This window comes from Oncorhynchus keta, chromosome 26, assembly GCF_023373465.1.
Source record: "Oncorhynchus keta strain PuntledgeMale-10-30-2019 chromosome 26, Oket_V2, whole genome shotgun sequence".
NCBI classification, from domain to species: domain Eukaryota; kingdom Metazoa; phylum Chordata; class Actinopteri; order Salmoniformes; family Salmonidae; genus Oncorhynchus; species Oncorhynchus keta.
Window position 1 is genome coordinate 20,022,836 of NC_068446.1, and position 22,452 is coordinate 20,045,287.

The 22,452-nt window shown below is 40.6% G+C and overlaps 1 protein-coding gene across 1 annotated transcript; it reads left to right on the plus strand.

Annotated features, from left to right (window-relative positions):
• The first annotated feature begins 5,744 nt into the window (after positions 1-5,744).
• Positions 5,745-14,805, plus strand: LOC118359061 (sodium-dependent phosphate transport protein 2B-like). The gene is made up of 13 exons (XM_035737269.2): positions 5,745-5,848; positions 6,609-6,658; positions 6,775-6,885; positions 7,014-7,142; positions 7,518-7,661; positions 7,860-7,971; positions 8,626-8,821; positions 9,075-9,170; positions 11,028-11,148; positions 12,630-12,797; positions 13,080-13,196; positions 13,339-13,463; positions 13,581-14,805. Exons 2-13 carry the CDS (start codon positions 6,613-6,615, stop codon positions 14,130-14,132), a joined length of 1,917 nt encoding a protein of 638 aa, XP_035593162.1. The 5' UTR covers positions 5,745-5,848; positions 6,609-6,612; the 3' UTR covers positions 14,133-14,805.
• Positions 14,806-22,452: the final 7,647 nt, after the last annotated feature.

The window sequence follows — 22,452 nt, forward strand, 5'->3', positions numbered from 1 at the left end:
TCGAGTGATTGACACTGTCAAGCACATCAGCAAGCTTCCACTCCATAGAGGGCTTATTTCAATATAACATTAGCGACATGTTGTCTTAAGTAAACAAGTCTGAGGCACAGCATAATGTGAAGGTCTGTCTCACTGTCTGGAGGTTCTGGCTGCTATGATTGGGAATACCTAGGATAGGATAAGTAATCATTCTCACCCCCCTTTTAAGATTTAGATGCACTATTGTAAAGTGACTGTTCCACTGGATGTCATAAGGTGAATGCACCAATTTGTAAGTCGCTCTGGATAAGAGCGTCTGCTAAATGACTTAAATGTTAAATGTAAATGTAATTGGATAGTGCGCAAGCAGCTGATGGAGTGCAATCTGCACAGCTGCTTCTCTCCTGTTAGTGGGCAATGGGCAAGGAAGTGGGCATCATCTTAATCCATACCGAACCCTCCAGTAAGTCTTGAAGAACTCACAAAACTTTGTTTTGGACAAGACTGACCAAAATTATCCTATTTACACTTCGTAAGTCAAATTTTGACACAATTTCTGACTCAAATCCATGCCACATAGGCCATTTCAAACCAGAGAAGTTGGTTCTAAGAGGCAGTTGACCTTTAATCCCAAACCTGAAAAGGTAAATGAAGAGGGAGAGTTCACAGAGTGACTGTGCGTGCTGATACGGCTAAATTGTTTTCCATCATTCCAAGGCAGTGTGGTAGGCCTTCGTGGTGACCTTGACTGCAGATACCGCCTTTCTCTCCACAGCCTCTCAGAGTGAACTAGTTGAGACGAGTTCTAGCAGCTGAGAGTATTTATGGATTTATAGACAACTAATGGGGTACTATAGGGCTTGGTGGCCCCTGGTGATAAGGAGGCAAACTCTCTCACCCTGCCTGGACTACAGTGTCAGTGCAGCAGACATAACTACGCAGTGTCAACTCAAAGGCCCTCTGGGCAATCATTAACCACCATTCCATAATAGTACATTACCGGATAAATTAAACAAGACCATTTCAGATAGAATGCTATTTTGAGTATATCATTTCATAAGACCATTGCATGCCAAAATTGTTGAGCAAGGTAATGTTTCAGCACACTTTATTGTAAATGATCATATAGTAATCTCAGTTTTAATCCTTTCAAATAAAGATTTTATTAGAACGTGGGTGGAGGGCCAATCCATGAAGGGTAAAGGTTATGCCACAGCTCAGCTGTACCTCCCACAGAATGTGGGACTCCTTAAGTCATATGGAAAAAAACTAATTGCATCAGTATCAATGGTTAATAAATGACTGGATGAATTGTAAAACACTCACGTGATAATGTTTCTGTAGTACTTGATGTTACCTGTTCGTCATTAAACCTGTGTAAAAGTGTGTGTATTATAGGGTAGCAGACACTCAACCTCCCTTCACTCTTCACATTGTGTAATATGTAGAGGGTGTAACATTCTTTTTAAAGTGGTCCTTGAAGTGGCCCTTGAAATTCTCAGAAGAGTGCAAGGACATTTATCGTGGGACAGTCTACAGGATTGTGGGACAGCCTGGAGGATTGACACTGAAGAATCACTCCCTAGGCATACAACTTGCCACTTGTGTCACGCCTGCTCCCGCTCTTTCCCCCTGGCGCTTGAGGGCGCCAGGCTCCCCAGCATTACACACTCCTGCCATCATCATCACACACATCTGCCTTCCCTCTGTCATGCGCATCAGCGATTATTGGACTCACCTGGACTCAATCACCTCTGTCATTACCTCCCCTAAATCTGTCTGGTTCCCCGCTCTGTTCCCTGCTGCAGCATTAATTGTCATATGTCCTTGGTTACCCATAGGCTGACACTGTTCCTGTCTTGTTCTATGTCTGTTCCCTATTAAATGTTTGACTCCCGGGGGGTGCAGTACATGCCTGCTCCCGCTCTTCCCCCTGGCGCTTGAAGGCTCCAGGCTCCCCAGCATTGCGCACTCTTGCTATCATCATTACACACACCTGCCGTCACGTGCATCAGCGATTATTGAACTCACCTGGACTCAATCACCTCTGTCATTACCTGCTTCTCATCTTCGTCGGTCCTTACAACCTGACTTTAAAGCTTTCATTTTGTCATAATCAAACTAAGAGGTGTATCCTTGACCTTGTATGTAGTCAAAAATACATTTGCAACCAATAAAGTTCAAACACTATCGTTTTTGATAGAACAGGATCTGGGGTGGGATAAGTCTGACGGTGCCAGACCTTAACATAGAAGGTACATTTAAAAAAGATACTGACAAAGTGAAAGTTGTACTGATTGAGTCATTTTAACCTCATTCGAATCAAGCTCAAAGGTAACTGTCACACTTACATTAGGCATATCTGGTCATTATTCCCCACATAGGAGCATATATAGGAGGTGAACACCGCAACACTAATCACCTGTAATGGAAGATAAACTATCAAACCTACCAGGGGCAATTATCATACCGGTATCTGTTTGTATTATTTGCGTTGCTGTAGTAATAGTAATAATCTGTGAGATAGTGATTAAACTATTGTGATAAGCTGTATTTATTTAAGACATTCTCATCAGTGGGCAATGGGCATCACCAAGCCACTGTATGATGTCATCGGACTACAGATAAGAAAGTCTGAGGCAATATTTGTTGTGCTTCGTCCCCGTAAATCTAAGATTTGGAGGTAAATGTTGCAGTTGCTTATGATACTGTACTGTCAAGCATTAAAATGTTAAAGTTACTTATCAAGCCAGAGCAATATTTTGGGGCAAGAGCATCAGCAAAATCTTCAGCAGATGGATGACCTTGTGTTTTGCTAATTCAATTTCAGATGTCAGATCAAAACAGATAACGCTGTCCAACCAAAAATGTTTGCAATTAGAGTCAAAATATTTGTTAATACCATTATTTAAGACATTTTCAATTATCTTTACTATTTAATACTATATATAGAAAGTAACATTATCAAAAGCAAAAAAAAAATCCTAAGCACAAGAAAAACGTTTTTTTTTTGTCTTACGTAACTGGGAATAACCTTGATTGAGCATTTTCAATTGATTGGGAGTTGGCTGGTTGTGTGGCTAGGAACTACAATAGCCATTAATCACAAATCAGTCACCAATGAATTGTGTGGCATGTAGCCTTGAACTGAACTATACTTGTATGGACTCTACAAAGCATGGACACTACACATTTTAGAAAGTGTTCCACAAGGATGCTGGCCCATGTTGGCTCCAATGCTTCCCACATTTGTGTCATGTTGGCTGAATGTCTTTTGGGTGGTGGACCATTCTTGATAAACACGGGGAACTGAGCAGCGTTAAAAACCCAGCAGCGTTGCAGTTCTTGACACAAACCTCTGCGCCTGGGACCTGCTACCATAACCCATTCAAAGACACTTAAATATTTTGTCTTGCCCATTCACACTCTGAATGGCACACATACACAATCCATGTCCTAATTGTCTCAAGGCTTGAAAACCCTTCTTTAACCTGTCTCCTCCCCTTCATCTACACTGATTGGAGTGGATTTAACAAGTGGCATCAATAAGGGATCATAGCTTTCACCTGGAATGTCATGGAAAGAGCAGGTGTTAATGTTTTGTCTACTAAGTGTATGATGGCACAAACAAGGACATGGATATCTTATCATAAATACATTATAGGCTTCCTCTCTGCAACATGCAGTAATAAACAAATGTTTTTCCAATTTTTACTTAGATTTCATCAAAAATCAACAATTGATGCAAGGGACCAGCTGCTACTTAATGACATGTCAATCAAATAACCAATATTGAATGTTGATTTGATATGTGTTTGTTTATTTTAATTTTACTGTACAACAGGCAGGAAAATGTAGCTACAGTTCTCTTTTCATATCCCTAGTCTTAAGTCCAATGTGGGTGGTTTTCGGTGATCAAAATGCAAATTCGTAGATGATAGTTTGGTGCCCTTTCCACAAACCCAATGAACCTGTTTACATGCTGGCACACAATTTTTATGCCATCATTTTATTGCTCTCTAAGAATAACAAAGAATTATGATGATATCTGTATAATCATTTACCAAGACACAAAATAATATTTGTTCCTTTACTTTCAAAAGTAATATACTGTGTTATCTATATCATAAAGGTACAGTCGATTGGTCGAAGTGTGCGCATGTGAGCGTGGATGGGTACATGTGTGTATATGTATATATATATATATATGTGTGTGTGTGTGTGTGTGTGTGTGTGTGTGTGTGTGTGTGTGTGTGTGTGTGTGTGTGTGTGTGTGTGTGTGTGTGTGTGTGTGTGTGTGTGTGTGTGTGTGTGTGTGTGTGTGTGTGTGTGTGTGTGTGTGTGTGTGTGTGTGTGTGTGTGTGTGTGTGTGTGTGACCAGAAGTCCTCACAAGGATGGTAAAACAATGAACATTAGACAAGTGGGAACACTTCACCGATCCCCACAAGGACTATTATAGGCTCAGGGGTTAGGGTTACAATTATGGTTAGAATAAGAGTTAGGGTTAGATTTAGGGTTAGGGGTTAAGGTTGGTTAAGGGCTAGGGGTTAGGGAAAATAGGATTTTGAATGGGAATCAGTTACTTGGTCCCCACAAGTATAGGAAAACAAACGTTTGTGTGTGTAAGTGTGAGTGAGTGAGTGAGTGAGTGAGTGAGTGAGTGAGTGAGTGAGTGAGTGAGTGAGTGAGTGAGTGAGTGAGTGAGTGAGTGAGAGCTAGAGAGAGATTTGATTAGCCAACTTGTATTCATAGTCTATGGCATAATATATTCAATTTGTACATAAAGAGGTGTTGTAAGACTATAATGTTTTAGATGTTCCTCTCCTCAGTTGTGTTAGACTGTTATAACCATGTGATAATGACAGTTAAACCCTTCACTCCTGTATGATTCAGGTTATTCAACTGTCACATACTGTCAGAGCCATAATACAAGTGTCACCATGATAGTAGTGTCTATCTTATAGTCATGAACAAGCCAAGCCATAACAAAAATTAATTAGATGATAGGCCTATGATATATTAAAGTGTATTGCCTATGGACCTGTGGTTGAAAACATGATAAAGTAGGCCTATGTCGATCTTAGGCACAACACATTGTACTGTTGTTCTTTTCTATAATAGTCGTTAATGATTTGGCTTAACCCACAGAGACTTCTTACTGGACACTAGGTAGCCTATAGACGTTCCACAAGCTACCACCAGAGAGCAGCTTTCCTCCATTCAGAAGAGAAATAGAGAACAGTACGCACAAATGTGCCAACTGACCCACTCAACTGATAAAAAAATATATATATACATTCTGGATAGGCTACACCTGTATAAGGTTTGAATTAAATTTGCAAAGCATTTGTGAAAACTTATACCATTTCCGTTATTTGAATAGGCCGACCCTAGTCTATTCTCAATCAAAGTGCAAAGTGCAATCAAAGTGAAAATATTTATTCTAATGGACAGGCCACAAACATTTTGAAATCATCAAGATTATTTGGTTAGGCCTAGTTCATTTGCCATTTTTCTTTTTGGCCTGTCCTGAGATTGACGGAGGCTACTCTCAACCAGCAAAAAAAAAAACAGTTTATGACAGTCATTAGCCTACTTTTTACCTAGTGAAAACAACATTTTAAAAACCCATGCCAGAGTAGTAATATTCCGTCATACACTGATCATTGGATGTTGCCTGGCCTACATTCACTGTGGATGCTAAGGTAAACTCACTTACTGTCAGAGAGCCCTTTTTGCTACGGACTTTGAACAGTCAGGTTGAAGCGCTATATAAGCAGCATGCAGGACCTCTCCAGGTAGCCAGGTAGCTCAGGTGAATTCCCCTTTTCATAAGGACTGCTGCAAAAGCCTACTCCTCCACTTCAGGTGCGTATTACTACCCTCGATACTCCACATTACAAACAAGACAAATTCAAGTAATAGAGCAACAAAACTAAATCACAACAAACAAAGATATGTTAGGAATTGTTACCTATAGCTGTATGTGCTCATAGCCTCAATGCTTATTATTTTTGTTGACACTCAGCTTGGTGCCAATGACTGGCCGAGCTTGTTCTCAAGGGTGCTATTTTGGGCCGTTTTTACCTGCTTTCTTTTTTTTTGTCAAATGTTGCCCAGATAACGATGATAATAACTCGTTTTGTCATTATTAGAATAATTGGTATTCATTGTATTAGTTAGCCTAGTAGTATGCCACTATTGTAGCCTATTGTTGTTTGAGAGAACTCAATTTGATCCTTGGAAAAGGCGGACTTAGAGAGCTTTACCGATTACACTTCTCTTGTGGTTTTCTTGAGGATAGTAAAGGCCCCTAGCCGACAGTCATATCTGTATGTCTCTGTGGACGTTATCGATGTGGACGTGAAAAGCAACATCACGATGAGTTATTCCCATGGAATAATTGACCATAATTGAAAGGAGAAATTCTATGCATTGGAGGATGAACAAATAAACATTTCAGGAACTCTTTAATAGAGGATTCAATATAGAAGGCCTGTGTTTTTGTTTCCTCTGGGAATAATAATACTCTTTTAATAACAATAGATGAATTCAAGTTAAAACTGTTTAGCCTTATTCCGATATACTTTGATGGTTTGCCACGGTAAATGTTCTTCATGTTCTTCAGGGCAATGGCTCCTCGTCCAGAAGTCAGAGATACCTTGTCTCCCACTCTTGGTATGTACAGTTGGCTACTCCTTACTATCTATGACATCTACACCTCATCACCAGGCAGCACCACACACAGAGGCAACATCCACTCACAATTCTCCTAATCCCCACAAATGATGCAGATACGGCACCCAAAGACTCAGTCGTCCTGCCAGCATATTCTACAGAGGACAAGTATGAGGATGACCCCTGGAATCTCCCTGAACTGCAGGACAATGGACTCAAGTGGTCAGGTGACAAAGTGCACTTCTTTACACTTCACTGAGATAAACATTTCGATGTTTTAAGTGAGAACCTGTGTGACTACACCAACCAAAATCTGGTTCCTCATCCAGTCTCATATCTCTCTCTTTGGAAACAGAGTTGGATACCAAAGGGAAGGTTTTGCGGGTTCTGACTGCCATTGTCAAGTTCATTCTGCTGGTTGGATTTCTCTACATGTTCGTTTGCTCTCTAGACGTCCTGAGCTCTGCTTTCCAGCTAGTTGGAGGTAACATTAAACCCTGCTCTCTCTCTCTCTCTGTCAGAGTTGACTAAATGAATATTATGGTTTCATATCTTACTGAATCTTTGTTGATGCACGTAATCCAATCCAATCATATGATATAATGTAGAGTCAAAATCAAATCAAAGTATAAAAGCGTATGTTTGTTTTCAACCAGGTCCTGATAAGGACCGACTGTATTTGTCACTTCTTAGGTTTTAACTCTACTAATTTGATGATACTCTAATTATTATTCACAATTACAATTGTCCTGTCATTCCATAACAAAATATCTAAATATGGGATGTTTATGGATATGAAAGTGTTTATGGAACGTTTTCATGATGAATTTGGCCTTACCTTTAAGCTGTGTCTGCATAGGTAAGGCAGCTGGGGACATCTTCCAGGACAATGCGGTGCTGTCCAACCCTGTGGCTGGCCTGGTGATCGGAGTGCTGGTCACATTGTTAGTCCAGAGTTCTAGCACGTCCTCCTCTATTGTGGTCAGCATGGTGTCTTCTGGATGTGAGTATACACACACATACAAGTACTCATGGGACACACACACACACAACACACACACACACACACACACACACACACACACACACACACACACACACACACACACACACACACACACACACACACACACACACACACACACACACACACACACACACACACACACACACACTCACTCACTCTGTATGTTTATCATAGTGCTGGAGGTCCAGTCTGCAGTGCCAGTCATTATGGGAGCCAACATTGGAACCTCAGTCACCAACACCATTGTGGCCATGATGCAGGCAGGGGACAGAAATGAGTTCCGCAGGTACATCTAACTGAATCACTTTCTAAAGATTCATAACAATACAGTGCTTGAATTCAGGCATTATATTTACTGGTAGTTACTGATCATATATTTAAAGTATTTATTTAATTGTATTCTTATTGAGCAGCTATAAATATATACACTTTATTGCTGTACGATAAAGAATGTGACCTACACACTTCCTTAAACCTAAAATAAGTAAAGCAATTTTGTGTGGACGTTAAACACTCTTTTACGTCAGATACAGACACAAAGCACGTCAGTAGAACCAAGAAAAAGCTCCCGTTTCACAGCGGATTGGACACAGGCTGTTTAAATGGACAAAATTTTGACTATCACTAATGTCATGATATTTTGGGTAAAGTAATAAAGAAGGTCAATTCACTATGATATCATCAAATTTGTATATGAACATGACTACATTATTAAAAATATTGTCTTCTTGCTCGATTGATGAATACAGCCATAGCAAAACGACTGTCAGTCAGCTCAAGACGTTTCTAAACAGCCTCAATTGATAGAAGTATACTTCACAATTTTGCACCATAAAAAAGACATTGTAATTTGCTGGTTGGTAATGAGCAACATTTCTGGGAAATAAAATATCAAACTTGGTAAATTGTGAGCTGTGTAACCGAGTGTTATTTCCTCCAGGGCGTTTGCTGGTGCCACGGTGCATGACTTCTTCAACTGGCTGTCTGTGCTAATCCTGCTGCCTCTGGAGGCAGCTACTGGTGTCCTGTACAAACTCACCAAGATCATCATCGACTCCTTCAACATCCAGGGGGGAAACAACGCCCCTGACCTGCTCAACGTTATCACAGACCCTCTCACCGACGCCATCATAGAGGTAGGATCAGCGTTTTACCATCGCAATTCATGTGATTAATCTCATTTCACCTTATAAAGCAAAATATGCAATATGAGAAGTGAAAGTTATTCGAATGTATTTATATATCTAGCAAGATACAGTACCTATACAACCCTGAAACATGTCTGAAACATTTATGAAACATCTGCTTAATATTACATTTGAGTTGATGAAGAAGTTTAGTAGGTTTTAAATCAGCTTTAACTAGTCTGAAACCTTTATTTTCCTCTAGCTGGACAAAAATGTAATCAGTGACATTGCCACCGGTGACCCAGCAGCCAGAAACAAGAGTTTGATCAAAATCTGGTGCAAAACAGAGAAAATCACGGTAAGATGTTTAGATTAACGATGACCCTGTCACCAGTGTTGGGGAAGGTACTCTGAAAATATACTTTAGCCGAGATGCCAATTATTTCACACTGGAAGAAGTTAAGCTACATTAAAGCTACCCTTATGAAAAATATAGTTTGCTGAAGTAAATGTACTTTGGAAATGACTCATTGACAAATTATCATATGTAAATCTCTACAAATTGCAGGACAGATCACTTTGGGGTCATAATAACAGAATGTGTCATTTAACCTATTGAACACAAAGATATGTTTCATGTGGGAATTAGAGAGGTTTGATACGGAACATGAAAGGAAATTATTGCGTACTTCACTTTATTTTCTTTTAGCAACAAAAACGTAGTGTGTAGTTCCAGTAGCTAGTTACACAGTTACACGGCAATAAAGTAATTATCTACAGAACACACTACCTAGATTTGAATATAGTTCTACTACCGCCAAGCTACTGCAAAATGTAATTCAATTATTTGTTGAACTATATTGTAGTTCACTACTCCCTAACACTGTCACACCAGCAACACAGGAGGTTGGTGGCACCTTAATTGGGGAGGACGGGCTCGTAGTAATGGGTGGAGTGGAATGGTATCAAATGCATGCCATTCCATTAACTCGGTTCCAGCCATTATTATGAGTCGTCCTCCCCTCAGCAGCCTCCAAATGACCAGCAATTACTAATCAGATAAGTCAAACAATGGGCTATTTTTATAAGTTTGTGATGATTGATGATTTACGAGTTTTCCGACAGTAAAAACAAGATAATGTTGTAGTATACGTGAGAGTGCTATCTCTTAAGCTCTCTTCTCAGGGTTAATGTTTGATAGATCTTGTAGTTTGGCCAGAGTGATTCTACTTATAAGTTCCAGTGCCTTACTGATACTATATCATGTCATCATGAAGGTGGTCTTTTCTTAATACAATTCTGCATCTTTACCAGTCATAATGTCATTAAGGTCATTGTTTCCATAGGTTTTAATTACTTAGTGATAGCCATAATTACTGTGCCTTTTATCTGTATTGGCTTGTGTTTTATCAGAGAGGGAGAGGCGAAGCCTTACTCTGTCCAAAATTTGTCCATGAAAATAAGGAATTTTTGTATGGAGATCAATGAGAGAGGGTTGAAAAAGCCATTGCTAATTTGCTACGTGAGGCTTATCAAATCAAATCAAATCAAATTGTATTTGTCACATACACATGGTTAGCAGATGTTAATGCGATTGTAGCGAAATGCTTGTGCTTCTAGTTCCGACAATGCAGTAATAACCAACGAGTAATCTAACTAACAATTCCAAAACTACTGTCTTATACACAGTGTAAGGGGATAAAGAATATGTACATTAAGGATATATGAATGAGTGATGGTACAGAGCAGCATAGGCAAGATACAGTAGATGGTATCGAGTACAGTATATACTGTACATATGAGATGAGTATTGTAAACAAAGTGGCATAGTTAAAGTGGCTAGTGATACATGTATTACATAAGGATGCAGTCGATGATATAGAGCACAGTATATACGTATGCATATGAGATGAATAATGTAGGGTAAGTAACATTATATAAAGGTAGGGTAGCATTACACGTTTCGTAATGGTTAGGTTGTTACGAATACACTGATATAAGTGGACACCTGCGGCATTTCAGCAGCCTTGAAAAAAAATGACTTTATATCGGAGTTGTGTCTGTTGTTCACATGCGTAACTGCCCTCTCATAAGCTAGAATGGTCTCACAAGATTGCGCCTGCTCCTGCCTGCCTTCCATCTCTGAGGAGGTGTATTTTCATTGTTAGAGCGGTCACTGGACCGTCATCTTTGTTTTTATTCTCTTCTGTTTTAGACTCTTGTGAATATAACAGTTCCCTCAGCTGCCAATTGCACGACCGGTGCCCTCTGTTGGGTGGAAGGCAACAAGACATTGACCCAGATAAATGTCACTGAAACAATCAATCTAGAGAGATGTAAGTACAGCACAATCACTGAACAGCCCATGACCCTCCAAAGGTCTCGACAGAGCAATTTGAATTGCCTGATACGCTAAACCAAAATTCTGTGAAAGCTGAGAACCCCCCCCCCACTGCCAGACAAGACCACATGATACAAGGACAATGACTTCCATTCAGTCTATAAAGTGACTCGGCACATATCCTCATCTCACCCCCTCTGCCTGCTCAAATACCCCACCCTCTCCACCTGCTCAAAAGGAGCATTCATCCTGGCCAGCTGAAGCACCTGAGTGGCCCAAGGCCAAATGACGGGCCAGCGCTCCCAAGTCTAACACAGCCAATCAAAATGAATACCTGTGCGCTTGGATCTGAAATCAGCCAATCAAAACAAGGGAAAGGGTCACTGCTCTCATTATGACTTGGACCAAATCCTGTTGTAATGTAACCCTCTACATTGGGTCACCACACGTCAGAGCTAAGTGTAGAAGCTATGGGGGGAAAAAACATGTTGACTAATCAAATCAAATCAAACTTTATTTTTCACATTCACCGAATACAAGAACTGTAGACTTTACCGTGAAATGCTTACTTACAGGCCCTTAACCAACAGTGCAGTTGTAGAAGAAGAAATATTTACCAAGTAGACTAAAATAAAAAGTAATAATAAAAAATAACAATATAAGTATAACAATAAGGAGGCTATATACAGGGGGCACCGGTAACGAGTCAGTGTGCGGGAGTACAGGCTAGTTGAGGTCATCTGTACATGTAGGTGGGGGCGAAATGACTATGCATAGGTAACAACCAAACAGTGAGTAGCAGCAGTGTACAAAAGGGTGGGGCTGGTGTGCCAATGTAAATTGTTCAGCAGTCTTATGGCTTGGGTGTAGAAGCTGTTGAGGAGCCTTTTGGTCCTAGACATGGTGCTCAGGTGCCACTTGCCGTGCGTTAGCACAGAAAACAGTCTATACCAATTTTATGGGCTTTCCTCTGAGACTGCCTATTATATAGGTTATGGATGGCAGGAAGCTTGGCCCCGGTGATGTATTGGGCCTTCACACTACCTTCTGTAGATGTAGAGCAGTTGCCATACCAGGCGGTGATGCAACCGGTCAGGATGCAGAGTTGCAGAGGGAGGTGTTTAGTCCCAGAGTCCTTAGGTTAGTGATGAGCTTCGTGGACACTGTGGTGTTGAACGCTCAGCTGTAGTCAATGAACAGCATTCTCCCATAGGTGTTGCTTTTGTCCAGGTGAGAAAGGGCAGTGTGGAGTGCGATTACCATTCTTCCTATCTATTCCATAAAAACTGTGGAAGTCATGTCAGGACCGAAAAATTACCTTCTCACTAATCATATGATCTTCTCTCTAAAATCACTACATTTATTACCGTCTTTCTAATCTCACTAAAGTTTAATGACCTTCTCTCTAATCTTTCATTGTTATCGCCCCTTTGTCCCATTTAAATCTTCAATAATATTTGGCATCTTCCCATGCAGGCAACCATATCTTTGTTTATGCTAACCTGCCTGACCTGGCTGTGGGCCTCATTCTGCTGGCCCTATCCCTGCTCATCCTCTGTACCTGCCTCATCCTCATTGTCAAGCTGCTCAACTCCATGCTTAAGGGACAGGTGGCTGTGGTCATCAAGAAAGTGCTCAACACAGGTGAGCAGACATTTGGCTCTTCTCAATCTACTCAATCTACTCAGAATGCTGGTAGAACATACATCCTGTTTGATAGTCAGCAGTGGTACATCTTGATGTTTGATGAGCAACACTGGTACAGACACGCTGCAGCTTGAAGGTCACCTCAGGTGCTCTGGACCAAGATCAGGTACAACTATGCTGTGATCCAGACAGTCACGTTGATGTTGATGTTGAAAGTAATCCTAACGTTCACTGTGGTCACCAAGCAAATGCTTAACCTGCTGTGTCTTGTCTGTTCAGACTTCCCTTTCCCCTTTGGCTGGGTCACTGGTTACATTGCCATCATGGTCGGAGCAGGAATGACCTTCATTGTCCAGAGCAGCTCTGTCTTCACCTCTGCAATCACTCCCCTTGTTGGTGAGTAGTTTTGTAGCTTCTTACCTTTATCCACTTACCTTTAGCTGTCTCCAATTGCATCCAGACCTACTGACTAATGTAGAGAGCATATACTCAAGTATTATTTCAGTATTATGTAATCGTTCTCTCAATTACCCAACAGGTATTGGTGTTATTAGCCTTGAGAGAGCGTATCCTCTGACATTGGGCTCAAATATCGGCACAACTACCACTGCTATTCTTGCTGCTATGGCTGCTCCTGGAGAAACACTGGCCAACTCACTGCAGGTTTGTTGTAGTAATCGTTTATTTTCATGTCAGTTTCATATTGCTCTCTGTCCACTCTCTCCATGCATCAGTGTTATTGAAGTCTTACTCACCCTGTTTGCATCTCCTCCTCTCCAGGTTGCACTGTGCCATTTCTTCTTCAACATAGCGGGGATTCTGCTGTGGTACCCCATCCCCTTCACTCGGATCCCCATCCGCTTGGCTAGAGCCCTGGGGAACCGCACAGCCAAGTACCGTTGGTTCGCAGCGCTCTACCTCTTACTCTGCTTCCTCATCATGCCCCTGACCATCCTGGGGCTCTCCCTGGCCGGCTGGCAAGTCCTGGTTGGGGTGTCCGTACCCATCGTTGTCCTCGCCATCTTCATCATCGTTGTTAACCTGATGCAGGCACGTTGTCCTCAGTACCTGCCCAGCGGGCTGCGTGACTGGGACTTCCTGCCCCGCCCCCTGCACTCCATGGCCCCCTGGGACCGTGTGGTGACGTCAGGCATGGCCTTCTGCGGCGCTCGCTGCTGCTGCTGCTGCAAGTGCTGCCAGAGTACTGACGATGAAGAGAAGGGTTTGCAGGAGAGGAAGAAGAGTCTGGAGATATATGATAACCCAGTCCTAACCAGAGACGATGAGCAGCAAGAGACCTCCAAGGAAACTATGAAAGCCACACAGCTCTAACACAGTTAACATATCTATCTGTAAGACATATATAACCTATTTGTAACATGTTTGTAATTCTCCAAGTTTGCTTTGGCTTTATGGAGTTAACCAGTCTATGTTTCGGTGATACTGTATCATGTGGTGTAAGCCTGCACATCTTGTAGGAAAACATCACCAAAACGTGAGTGTCCACTATATATACACCGAGTATACTAAACAATAGGAACACCTCCCTAATATTGAATTGTACCCCCTACCCCCCTGCTCTTTATGACATAGACTGACCAGGTGAATCCAGGTGTAAGTTATGATATCACTTCTTAAGTCCACTACAATCAGTGTAGATGAAGGGGAGGTCGACAGGTTAAAGAAGGATTTGAAGCCTTGAGACAATTGAGACATGGGTGAATGGGAAAGACAAAATATTCAAATGCCTTTTGAACGGGGTATGCTAGTAGGTGCCAGGCACAATGGTTTGTGTCAAGAACTGCAACGCTACTATGTTAGTCACACTCAACAGTTTGCCGTGGGTAGCAAGAATGGTCCACCACCCAATGGACACCCAGCAAACTTGGCACAGCTGTGGGAAGCATTGGAGTCAACATGGGCCAGCATCCCTATGGAACGCTTTTGACACCTTGTAGAGTCCATGCCCCGACAAACTGAGGTTGCTCCGAGGGCAAAGGGGGTGGGGGGGTGCAACTCAATACCTGGTCATTACGTTTAGCAGCTGCTCTTATCCAGAGCGACTTACAAGAGCAATTACTGTTAGGTACCTTTACTCAAGGGCACATCAACAGATGTTTCTATAGTTGGCTCGGGGATTCAAACCAGAGAACTTTCGGTGTCTGGCCCAACGCTCATAAGCACTTGGTGCCCTGTGATTGATAACGCATAAATGTAAGCTAAAGGGTACAGTAGATTGGTCTCCCCTGGAGGGTTGTGCTCTTTTGCTGTAAGCTAGTTTATGGGAGGTTGTATAAATATATACAGTACCAATCAAACGTTTGGACACACCTAGTCAATCAAAGGTTTTTCTTTATTTTTACTATTTTCCACATTGTAGAATCATAATGAAGACATCAAAACTATTAAATAACACATATGGAATCACGTAGTAACCAAAAAAGTGTTAAACAAATCAAAATATAGTTCATATGAGATTCTTCAAAGTAGCCACCCTTTACCTTGACAACATCTTTGCACACTTCTCTCAACCAGCTTCATGAGGTAGTCACCTGGAATGAATTTCAATTAACAGGTGTGCCTTGTTAAAAGTTATTTTGTGGAATTTATTTCCTTCTTAATGTGTTTGAGCAAATCGGTTGTGTTGTGACAAGGTGGGTGGTGTACAGGAGATGGCCTTAATACTTTAAGACATGATTACTTTGAGACATGAAGGTCAATCAATAAGGATCATTTCAAGAACTTTTAACATTTCTTAAAGTGCGGTTGCTTAAACCATCAAGCACTGTGATGAAACTGGCTCTCGTGAGGACCGCCACAGGAAAGAAAGACCCAGAGTTACCTCTGCTGCAGAGGATAAGTTCATTAGAGTTACCAGCCTCGGAAATTGCAGCCCAAATAAATGCTTAATGGAGTTCAAGCAACAGACACATCTCAACATCAATTGTTCAGAAGAGACTGAATCAGGCATTCGAGGTCGAATTGCTGCAAAGAAACCACTACTAAAGGACACCAATAAGAAGAAGAGACTTGCTTGGGCCAAAAAACACAAGCAATGGCCTTAGACCAGTGGAAATCTGTCCTTTGGTCTGATGAGTCCAAATTTGAGATTTTTGGTTCTTTGTGAGACGGATGATCTCCGCATGTGAGGTTCCCGCCGTGAAGCATGGAGGAGGAGGTGTGATGGTGTGGGGGGTGCTTTGCTGGATGACACTGTCAGTGATTTATTTAGAATTCAAGGCACACTCAACCAGCATCGCTACCACAACATTCTGCTGCAATACACCATCCCATCTGGTTTGGGCTTAATGGGACTATCATTTGTTTTTCAACAGGACAATGACCCAACACACCTACAGGCAGTGTAAGGGCTATTTAACCAAGAAGGAGTTACAGAGTGCTGCATCAGATGACCTGTCCTCCACAATCACCTGACAGCAGCCCAATTGAGATGATTTGGGATGAGTTGGACCACAAAGTGAAAGATAAGCAGCCAACGAGTGCTCATAATATGTGGGAACTCCTTCAAGACTGTTGGAACAGTATTCCAGGTGAAGCTGGTTGAGAGAATGCCAAGAGTGTGCAAAGCTGTCATCAAGGCAAAGGGTGGCTACTTTAAAGAAGGCTACTTTTAAGACTTTTTTTTAGTTACTACATGATTCCATATGTGTTATTTCATCGTTTTGATGTCTTCATTATTATTCTACAATGTAGAAAATAGTCATAATAAAGAAGAACCACTGAATGATTAGGTGTGTCCAAACTTTTAACTGGTGCTGTACTACTGATAGTAATATGTGAAATGAATCTGATGTGCTTTTGGACAGTAGCCACCTGGGCAGGACTTTGCCCTGCACCCTTTGACCCATAGATATTTCACCTGGGGAGACCAGTCCTGATTATGGTGCTCAAGCCAAGGTGCACTTCATGAGTAACTCGTGGCGATAGCACTTTATAGTTAACTACTAAATCAATTGCTACAAATGACAGCAGATCAGAAAACCACACACAAGGTTATCGTTGTTATGTTTTCTCAAATAGGCCATTTGCACGTTACCAATTCAATCTATAATTTCAGACTGTATGTGTTTATCGCTAAAAACAGGTCAGGTGGGCTTTTGCCTTCTAGTGTGGGGCAGATAATTAATACATAATAATGCATACTGGTCTCATAGACCAAAAAATATTCACGTACCATACGAAACATAACATATCATACTAAATGGAGTGTCTCGGATTTACTTACCGAATAATATAAAATGCTCTGAGACCACATTGCAGAATTGGAAAATAGTTATAATGGGGAGCTGATACTGTATCTAATGAGTTGATAACAGAGACTTTGGGCTTTATTCAGTCGCTTAAGCGTTACAAATTGTGTGATAGAAATGTAAAGGTCATTTCCCATTGAGGATATATGCAGCGTGTACGGTGAATGTAGTCTCCGAGAATGCAGGAACATTGCCTTTAAATTTCAATCACGCTGTACACTGATAGGGACTGAATAGAGAGCTCTTTGACACTTTTATTTCTGAGAGTTCTGGCACTGGTGATAACATTGGATAAAGAGTTAAATACTCAGCTGTTTCAAATAATAGCAATAATCTTGAAATAATTTGGCAATCACATTTACTATTTTTTTCATGAAAAGACAGTTTACAGACTATGGTTTAATGCATAGCTTAGACCACGCATTAACTCAATCTCTGTTTACAATGGTTGCCCGTGGGAATATTAAGAGGGTTTGACTAAACAAAAATATTATTACAAGGTGTAGGGTTGAGAGCAATTCAAAATGTCACATTTATTACTCTGGTCACAGTGCTTGTTGGCAATGAAGTACCAAGATTCAACGTCATATCCATCTTCATTTTGGGGGGAGGGGAGAAATACTAGAAATTATACTGCTGTTTAGTTCCTATAAATTACCCAACATAGTACCAGCTCTAACGTCACCATAACACGATGTCCTTATCTGAAAATCAGAGAGCAACAGTGAAGTACTGTATCTACATGTTCATCACAGTCTGGTGGGGCATTAGTTTGTTTCACAGAACACAATCAATTCTGCCTCATTCACACACATACACTACATGACCAAAGGTATGTGGACACCTGCTATTTGATCATCTCATTCTAAAATCATGGGCATTAATATGGAGTAGGTCACCCCTTTGCTGCTATAACAGCCTCCGCTTTTCTGGGAAGGCTTTCCACTAGATGTTGGAACATTGTTGGGTGGACTTGCTTCCATTCAGCCACAAGAGCATTAGTGAAGTCGATCACTGATGTTGGGCGATTAGACCTGGCTCGCAGTCGGTGTTCCAATTCATTTAATCCCAATGGTGTCCAATAGGGTTGAGGTCAGGGATCTGCGCAGACCAGTCAAGTTCTTCCACACCGATCTCGACAAACCATTTCTGTATGGACCTTGCTTTATGCACAGGGGCATAGTCATGCTGAAACAGGAAAGGGCCTTCCTCTGGAAGAACAGAATCGTCTCGTATGTCATTGTATGCTGTAGCTCTAATATTACCCAGCATTGGAACAAAGGGGCCTAGCGCGAACCATGAAAAAAAGTTGCAGACCAATATTCATCCTCCACCAAACTTTACAGTTGAAGTACTACTTATGTAGATTTTTGGGGTATCTGCACTTTACTTGACTATTTATATTTTTGACAACTTTTACTCCACTATATTCCTAAAAAAAATGTGTTCTTTTTACTCTCAGTGATTTTCCCTGACAGCCAAAAGTACTTGTTACATTTCGAATGCTCAGGCAGGACAGCAATATGGTCCAATTCACACACTTTAATATAACACATTGTCATCTCTACTGTCTCTGATCTGGTGGACTCAATAAACAGAAATACTGCATTTGTAAATTAAGTCTTGAGTGTTGAGGTGTGTCTTCTGGTTTGCTTAATTAATTTGATGTATAGCATTTACTTTTGACTTTTACTCAAGTATGACAATTGAGTATATTTTCCACCACCATAATGATCGGCCTTTGACAGACAGACGTTTAGGAGGGCCCCCCAAAGGAGAGATCTGTTCTAGTAGTAGCTCTCCTTTGGGGGACTCCCAAGTGGCACAGCTGTCTAAGGCACTACATCGCAGTGCTAGAAGCATCACTACAGACCCGGTTAGATCCTGAGCTGTAAAACAACAGGCCGTAATTGGCCCAGCGTCGTCCAGGTTAAGGGAGGGTTTGGCTTGGGGTGCTTTATTTGTCTCAGTGTACTCTAGAGACTCCTTATGGCAGGCCAGGCACCTGCAGGCTGACCTCAGTCATCAGGTGAACGGTGTTTCCTCCGACACATTGGTGCAGCTGGCAGGCAGGCGGGTGTTAAGAAGCAAGGCACTCACAGCCAAGGTAAAAATCCACGATTCCAACATGGATTGTCTACTCAGGGAAAACAGGGTGATGAAGGAGTCGCTACTAGACATACAAAGTCGTAGCATGTGTGAAAATCACATTTTTTCTGGGATTCCTGAGGACGTATCCAATAATCCAGAGGGCGCGATCAGAGAATTCATTCAATCCACCTTCAAACTTCCTATAGAGACTGTAAACAAGGTGGCTTTCCACCAAGTACACAGACTTGGAGCTTAGAGCGACAAGACCAAGGGTCCTCGACCGATTATCGCAAAATTTGAACACTACCAACAAAAGGAGCTGATCAAAAGCAGGGGAAGGGACCTTAAAGGGACCAAATTCGGGCTCAATTACACATTTCCAAGAGAGATAAACAAACGTCGTAAGAGACTATCCGGTACAAAGACAACAAAGGGAGAAGGGTAAGTGTGCCTTTCTCATTCTGGAAAAACTCTTTATAGATGAACAGCTATTCCGAGACAGCTCCATAACACCATGGCTGTACTAAATTCTACAGGGACTTCAGGTTACGAAAAAAAGAAAGTATGGGAACTGTAAAAACATCTGAACACTATGAAGTGTTATTATTATTATTACATGAAGTGGATATGAACACACACATACTCACTTACACATACGGACGTATACACACACACACACACCTGATCTCGCTCTCTTCTCTCTCTCTCTTTCTCTCTTTTCTCTTCTCTCCCTCTCTCTCTATTGTCGAGAACTGTTTTATAATTTAAAATGTTTATTGTTTGTCTATCTTTTTTATGTATTTGTCTACAAGTTGATATATGTTTACAACAAGCAAGGGAAAGAATTGGAGGATTTGCTGAATAATAACATATTGTATGGAATACATTTGTACTGTAGTGAAGCCGTCTCTAGAGTAATGCAAGGTCTCTTTCATGATCATGTGAAACGTCAATTGCTATGGAAATGCTGGGATGTGTTTTTCAATGATGTTAAAGGTAATTAATTATAATGCAACTATGACGGTGATACGACATGGATTACAATTATCATCATGAAAATGATGGCTATACGCACTACATGTTACACACATAGACACTCAACCATGCAAATTGGTGGAGTTATTATTTATTTCGACATCACACATTATAGTCTTACTCTTATACAGACATCGTACACACTCTCACTAAATCACATACAATATCATACACATCAACCTACTCAGATTTACTACACACATAATATCTTGTTTTAATTTTGTAACATCTGTAGCATTGGCTCACAGGCGAACAGGCAAGGGAATAAAACAAATATTGCTAGAACCTATTTCTTGAATTTCTTGAAGACCTTTGAAAGCTCTAATTTTGACCGTCATAATACCTCTGATGGCAGTAACTTTACAAGCACGAATTATGGTAAATTTAGACTGAGAATAGTACCTAGTTATGGTAAGGGGTGAAATAAGTATAGCCAGTTATAATTGTAAAGATTTAGCAGATTATTAAAAAAGAAGATCAGTCTTTACATGGCTAAAAGAAAAGGAATATAACATATACTGTTTACAGGAAACTCACTCTACATCCTTAGATGAAGTTACGTGGAAAAAGGAATGGGGTGGTGAAATAATTTTCTGTCATGGATAAAGGAACTCAAAAGGTGTGATATTAATTAACCAATATGTTGATCTGAATGTGTAAATAGTCAGGAATGATTCGCAAGGAACGTAGATCCTTTTGAATATGAAAGTGGACGAAAAAGAGATTTGGTCATTAATCTATATGGTCGAAATCAGGATGATACATACGTCTTCGAAAACATTTATACCAATTTATTGAACTTACAGGCAACAAGTTATCAAATCGTTATGGTAGGAGACTATAACACAGCGTTAAGTACCTCAATGGACCGTAAAGGTAATCACTCTACAAACTATCATCACCGGGGCTTTAAGGAAATCACAAATATTATGAACACATTAGAAATAGTAGATATATGGAGACTAAAAAACCTTGACTTAGTGAGATATACATATAATTGTCACGTTCTGACCTTTATTTCCTGGTTTTTGTATTTAGTTAGTATGGTCAGGGCGTGAGTTGGGTGGGCAGTCTATGTTTGTTTTTCTATGTTTTGGTTATTTCTATGTTTCGGCCTAGTATGGTTCTCAATCAGAGGCAGGTGTCATTAGTTGTCTCTGATTGAGAATCATACTTAGGTGGCCTGGGTTTCACTGTGTGTTTGTGGGTGATTGTTCCTGTCTCTGTGTGTGCACCAGATAGGACTGTTTTTGAGTTTTCACATTTCTTGTTTTTGTTAGTTTGTTCATGTGTACCTTAATGTATTAAAAAGTACCATGGACAATTACCACGCCGCGTATTGGTCCTCTGATCCGTTTCGCCTCTCCTCTTCGGAAGAAGAGGAGGAAATTCATTACAATAATTATAGAATAATAGTATAGAATATATAGAATAATTTTGCACGCCCAATTTTTCCGTTTTTGATTTGTTAAAAAAGTTTGAAATATCCAATAAATGTCGTTCCACTTCATGATTGTGTCCCACTTGTTGTTGATTCTTCACAAAAAAATACAGTTTTATATCTTTATGTTTGAAGCCTGAAATGTGGCAAAAGGTCGCAAAGTTCAAGGGGGCCGAATACTTTCGCAAGGCACTGTACATGGGTGAGACTTAATTAAGCTAGTTTTCTTGACTAATTTATTGTCTCTTTCTCACTTGCATCAAAGGTTAAAATAGTTTTAATAGGAGACAGAATGCGATTGGATCATCTAATTGACATTCACATAGCTCTTATAGATTTTCCACATGGACGGGGATATTGGAAATTTTATCAAAGTTTACTGGAGGACAACTTATTTTTAAATAAGACAAAATAATTTATAACTGCATTTTTCCAGTATAATATAGGTCCAGCAAATCCCCTCATTGTTTGGGATACCTTTAAATGTACCTTCAGAGGTCATTCAATTCAATAATTTAAAAAAAAGCAGTTTCTGGCTAAAGAGACAAGACTAACAATGGAAATCCATGAACTAATAGTACAGGTAGATATCCATAAAAACAATACTACAGAGATACAAAAATGGTAACAAAAATTATTACTGAAGATGGAGTCACCTATGATTCTGCGAATGATATTTTAAAAGAGGAAGCTAATTATTTTCCCTCTCATCCCCTCCCACTGAATGAAGATTACGGTAAGGACTTCTTTCCAAATAATATACAAAATAGAAAATTAACAAATGTACAGAAAGATCAGTACGAAAGGCCAAATT